The 6,217-nt window shown below is 32.8% G+C and overlaps 1 protein-coding gene across 1 annotated transcript in view; it reads right to left on the bottom strand.

Annotated features, from left to right (window-relative positions):
• The window catches only part of SEMA3A (sema domain, immunoglobulin domain (Ig), short basic domain, secreted, (semaphorin) 3A), a 250,205-nt gene that overhangs the window by 18,540 nt on the left and 225,448 nt on the right, over positions 1 to 6,217 (bottom strand). The window contains exons 13-14 of the mRNA XM_011996069.1: positions 4,244 to 4,401; positions 307 to 374 (exon numbers count right to left, since the gene is read on the bottom strand). Of these exons, the coding sequence (XP_011851459.1) occupies positions 307 to 374; positions 4,244 to 4,401 (226 nt within the window). The remainder of the gene's footprint in view (positions 1 to 306; positions 375 to 4,243; positions 4,402 to 6,217) is intronic.

Below are 6,217 nucleotides of genomic sequence, written 5' to 3'. Positions count from 1 at the left end.
TTTTTGTATTTTTTAGTAGAGACAGGGTTTCACCGTGTTAGCCAGGTTGGTCTCGATTTCCTGACCTCGTGATCCGCCCGTCTCGGCCTCCCAAGGTGCTGGGATTACAGGCTTGAGCCACCGCGCCCGGCCAATGTTTTGTGTTCTTTAGCATTTACTTTCTGTAAGATTTTATTTCTCTTCGGCTGCATTTCTTTAGGTATTCCGGGAGAGATGCATACATTGCATGCATGTGCGTGAATATGCATTATTACTTAGGATTTTAGCCTGGTCTTAGCAGGTTGAAAAATGAAAAATGTGACTTACCGTGATGTTGTAAGTCGGAACAGTGAGTCAGTGGGTCTCCATTTCTTATATCTTGTCGTCTTGTGCGTCTGAAACAATTGCATTTAAAAGGTCTTATTGCATCCTTATTTTTCCATTTTAGGAATTTGTCATAAGAATGAAGAAAAATTTAAAAAATATAGATATCATAGACTCTAGGAACTTACAGGAAGAGATGAATCTACATCCAACCAAAAGACTTTTTTTTTTTTAAACAGTTCATTATACCTGTAAGAGCAGTCTCCAAGATAATCAAAATGGGAAACAAGATCCAAATGTACTAACAACATATTAAAAGTCTTTAAAATAGTGATAACAGAGAATTCATGGCTTTTTCATGACCAGATGTCAATCAATAACAATCTAATGTCTAGAAACTCAAGGCTTAACTTCTGTGGAAAAAGCACAACATTTGAAATAATAATCAATTTTTTTCAATAAAAGGAATTAAACTTTTTCTGATTATTAATGAAGAAATAAGCTTGAAAATTATAATTCACATGAATATTCTCTTTCTCTGAATGCTTATACATAATTCCTTAAATAGACTTTTGTTGAATTTTATAATATTAAGACTAGAAATTATATTTTTAAGCTAGTTTTAAAATTTCTTTTCTTGGTTGTTATATCGACCTGTTCTTTTTTAAAACCGTTTCTTTTATGATCATACAGCTATGATTGCAAACCAATTTAACTGTGAAGTGAATAAAAACAACAATAAATGTTGAACTTAAAGGCAAGGCCTCCTCTTGCCAGAGGAATGAAAGAGAGAATAAATGAACTTACATTTAAGAGAAAAGCAAAGTTTGCTTATAAAAAACAATTTCTTCTACATTCTACCCTCAGATCACATGTGAGCTGCAGCACATCGTGAGTTTCCTTTCTCTATGTTTTGCTAATGGTTGCCTGGGAAGGAGGAGGTAGGCTCTAGTCATTGTGGTGCAAAAAAGATGTGAAGTTCCAGGAAGAGGCTAAAAATGGAGACTGGCTATGTGTAACAGACTGGAAAAGATTGGGGGACACTTGCCCAACTGTTTGCTGCTGCTATTTTAATGGGTATTGTTTTGCTGCAAAATTAGTTACCATCCCTAAAAAGAGCTCTCACAAAGTCCACTGAGAATTGCAAATATGGAATTTGTTACTGTATTCATAAATTTAGAGGTCTAAAGTATTTATAGATTTCTATTTGTAGAATTAGTGAAACAATCAAACAGATGTTGCACATTTCAAAATTGAGCCAACAAGAGAACTTGTGAAACACAAACCACAAAGCATTTGGGAAGGCATTTTTCACTGCCATTTAAGCTTTTGAAAAATGCCATCACAAAGAATATATAAATCATGAGGCTTCTAAACATCCTTTTTAAAGACAGAGTGTCACTCATGAAATTGGATTAAGTAAAATCTGTAAGGCATAACAAAAATGTGCTAATGAAAATTCCTTCAATCTTGAATTGTAGGTATACAATAAATACTTTTTAAATATGTAATAACATATAGGTTTTAACTTATTATAGATGTGTTTATGATTTTCTTTTTATCTCTTTCCTTATTAAGAAAAGCTTAAAATTCAAAGAGATTATTACTAAATTATATAATATTATAAACTTTCTCATGAAGAAGAAATAATACTCATTTTAGTTCAAACACGAATTCCACTTTTTTTTTTTTCCGAAACAGTCTTGCTCTGTTGCCCAGGCTGGAGTGTGCAGTGATGCAATCTCAGTTCACTCCAACCTCTGCCTCCAAGTTCAAGCAATTATTCTGCCTCAGCCTCCCAAATAGCTGGGATTACAGGCACCCGCCACCACATATGGCTAATTTTTGTATTTTTAGTAGAGACAGGGTTTCACCATGCTGGCCAGGTTGGTCTCAAACTCCTGACATTGTGACCCGCCTGCCTCGGCCTCCCAAAGTGCTGGGATTACAGGTGTGAGCCACGACGTCAGACTGAATTCCACATTTTTAAATAAAATAAAAGCCACCTAGAGTAAAACGTTTTTGAGAAGCATTAACTTTTAATCTTAAAAAATTTAATTTCACTGCTGTAAAGACTGCATATCACTACTCCTTAAATTACCTACAGTTTCTTTAATCAACAGACATTATCTCCACAGTAAGTTTTATTTTAAATTTGAAATTTCAACAAAATGAATGTTTATATAAAAGTAATACAAACATGTTACCTCAATTCTGAATGTTGAAGGTTTAATAATTGTATTTCTTATATGACATAATACTGCCTATAGATTTAATATTATTAACAGGATACTGTGTTTTAATCCATTGGACTGATTATGTAACAGACTAAATTGTAGATTTTTCTACACTCAGTCAATGTTATCTAAAGTGTGTAATCAGAAGATTTAAGTAGGCATTAGGGCCATTTCTTTGGTCAAATATTTTACCAAATATTCAAGCTGATACAAATGTTGTAGGACATACTTAATTAGCTATGAAAATCTACATTCATGACTTCTTTGAATAAAATAGCTATAATAAACAATAAATAAATCAAATTATATTGCTTCTAAATGCAGAGGTTTCATAAAGCTGGTTTTCATTTTATGTTTCAATAGGTTGATATACATGCTGTTAATCTTTGGGCTCATATTAACGAGATACTGTATGTTAATTTCGTCCACCATTCTCATTTCCTAAACCCTGCTAAATAATGATAGAGAAAGACATCCTTCAGTGAGTAGTAAAGGATACGCTGTTGAAAGGGCTATTTTGTCAAATGAAGGCAAATAAAGGAAGAGTTATCTTAGCAACTTTTATTCAATCACGTCCAAAAAATACTTTTAAGTATTATCAAGAGTATATTTAAGAGATATATATGTGTATATATATGCCGGGCACGGTGGCACACGACGTAATCCCTGTAATCCTTCCCAAAGGCTAAGGCGGGTGGATCACGAGGTCAGGAGATCGAGACCATCCTGGCCAATATGGTAAAACCCTGTTTCTACTAAAAATACAAAAATTAGCTGGGCGTGGTGGTGCATGCCTATAGTCCCAGCTACTTGGGAGGATGAGACAGGAGAATTGCTTGAACCTGGGAGGCAGAAGTTGCAGTGATCCGAAATCGTGCCACTACACTCCAGCCTGGTAACAGAGCGAGACTCCATCTCAAAAATAATAATAATAATAACAACATATATATATGTATATGTGTGTATACATATATTATGTGTGTATGTATATACATATATACATATATGCATACATATATACATATATGCATACATATATACATATATACATACATATATACATATATACATATATGCATACATATATACATATATATTGCATATGCACAGATATTTTATTACATGGTTTTATGTTTGAAGTTCAAACACTGCAAATGCAAGGTGATACTATAATAATATAATACTTAAATTTTCTTGAAACAAATAGACGTATTTGGGGATGTTAATCAAAATTACATATATCACATATTAAAATGTAATATTTTTTAAAGTAGAAATAAATTATTCTGGACTTTTTATAGTTAGACACCTGTGTATTACCTAAGACTATAAAAGAAAATAAATTCCTTTCTCTGATCATTTTCTGTTCATCCAGAGACATAAATTGCCTTATTAAAGTTTAAAAATGAGACAGAATGTTGCTGGATAGAAATAGAAGAACATGTTTGGAAAACAGAGTGTGTTGGTCTAAAGGGACAAGGCTCCGTCTAGATTCCGTTCATGACTTTCTCTGTGACTTTTTTCCTGATTGTTTTAACTATTTGAAGAAAAGAGAAAAAAACAAAACAAGCCCCTCCCTCTGCCCTCACATCTTTTTATTCATTAGAAAAAGTTGATGCACTTATTTGAAGAAAGCTATTTCAAGCTTGGAATCAGATAGGATAACTAGCAAACATTTCATTTATTTTGAATATTGTTCCTACCTCTTTGCAGTGGGAAAATAGCGAGAGCATGAAGAACCATCCCAAGCACAGTAAGGGTCTCGGGCGAGGCAACACTCAGCACAGGCTTTCCCGTAAATATCACACCGGTGTAAAGGGAGCTGGGCAACCCCAGCTGTTGAACCAATATATAGTTGTTGCTGTGGAAAGAATTTACTGTTGTGACAAAAATTATCTTGTTTTTTGAATCTCTTTTTCTCTTCAAAAAGAGTTTATTTATATATAACTTCTCAGAGATAAATTAAGGGTTTAAAAAATCATCCCTTTATTGATAATTTCTTTAAAGGCCTGCTAGACAAGATGGCAGTTTAAAATAGAGCAAGAGCAAGTTCTAAATATTTGACTGAAACAGATGTCTTTTATTAAGTGTAAAACAAAGGGAAGATGAAGACAGTAATATACCAACCAATGTAATGTTCAAAGCTACAGTTTTGTCTTTGCAAGTTTGCTTTTTTTACCTTTACTGTTTATAATACTCATACACCAAAATGTCTTTATTACCATGTGTTCCATATTGGCCAGAGGCAGGAATCATTGCTGCTGACTTCTCAGTACCCTATTGTATTGCCTGTGATGGACCGTGCCCTTTCCTATGATATGGGAAGGGGCAAAATTTTGGTGCTTACATTTGAAAAAACTTTGGGCTCAACCCCAAGAACTGTCTTGCCTTGCACTACCTCCAGGAAGATTACTTTTAAAAAGACAACTAAATAACTACCCTTCAAAAACATCTTTCAAAAGAGGAACTAAGTGCACTCTGGTGCAGTCTGCCAAACCAAAAGCTGAGGTGTTTGGAAGAAGCATAGGATGGAGCATGAAGGTACCTGGATTCTAGATCTCGCTGCCCATTAACGCCCTGTATGATCTTGAGCTAATCATATAATTTTTCTAAGAATTAACTTCCTTATTATGAGCATGTTTAACAGGTCTTTAAAGTATGCATTCAGATAAACATTCTACAATACATTTATTCTCAATTAAATTGGTGGTATTGAAAGAACCAGAATATGGAAGATTTAAAAAATTGTTTTTCTACTAATTCAAGATTTCAGTACAAGTTTTAAAATGCCTTTAACAAAGTTGAGCCAATGTAGCATATTAGCTGCAAATTTATGTAAGCACAAAATGAAATAAAATTATTTTGCAATTTCTCCACATTGGTACCATAGCTCTCTTTTCTTGCACTAGAGGATTCAATCATTGTAGTAAGCCTTAAATAAAACTTAAATAAATACTGAAACATGTAATGGTATACATTGAAAAGAGATCAAAAGTGTATTTTAGTTTCTCTAAATAAGTTTAGTTTCTCTAAATAAAAAATAAGTTTTAGAAAAGTCGGTCTCTGAACAATGATATGCTTTTTTAATACTACACATTTTCTAATAGTTAGCAATGAACATAAATAAAATTGCATTTCCAAAGACATTCATTTATAAACTGCATGTATAAGTAACCAGATAAATTGAATGCAGACTGAACTGAAGTACCTATGATAATCTAAGAAAATATTAAGGTTATAGGGAGTGTTTACATAGAAAATACTTCTCTGCTTAAATCTCACCAACTAACTTATACCTTATTACAAGCAAAGTAAATAAGGGGAAATGTAATACAATAAAATCTAAACCATTGTGGAAATATTTATCTTCATTAATATTATTATTCCATTTCACTACATGGAAAAATGAAATTACAGTGTATATTACTAAGTGCTCAATTTTTTGCTATATTCAACTTTTATTATAGTATTGAATTTTGCTATAAACCAGGACAAATTAGGAAATGATGGTTAAATTCTTTGGGCAAAATAGATTAAGTGTTGTTAAGCTTTCCTTCTCCCTTTCCTTCTTTCTTTCTTTCCTTCCTTCTTTCTTTCTTTCTTTCTTTCTTTCTTTCTTTCTTTCTTTCTTTCTTTCTTTCTTTCTTTCTTTCCTTCTTTCCTTCTTTCCTTCTTTC

The sequence above is a fragment of the Mandrillus leucophaeus genome, unplaced genomic scaffold (genome assembly GCF_000951045.1).
Source record: "Mandrillus leucophaeus isolate KB7577 unplaced genomic scaffold, Mleu.le_1.0 Scaffold50, whole genome shotgun sequence".
In the NCBI taxonomy this organism is placed as follows: Eukaryota; Metazoa; Chordata; class Mammalia; order Primates; family Cercopithecidae; genus Mandrillus; species Mandrillus leucophaeus.
Note: the sequence above shows the minus strand (reverse complement) of the source record. Positions and strands in the feature narration are given on the sequence as shown.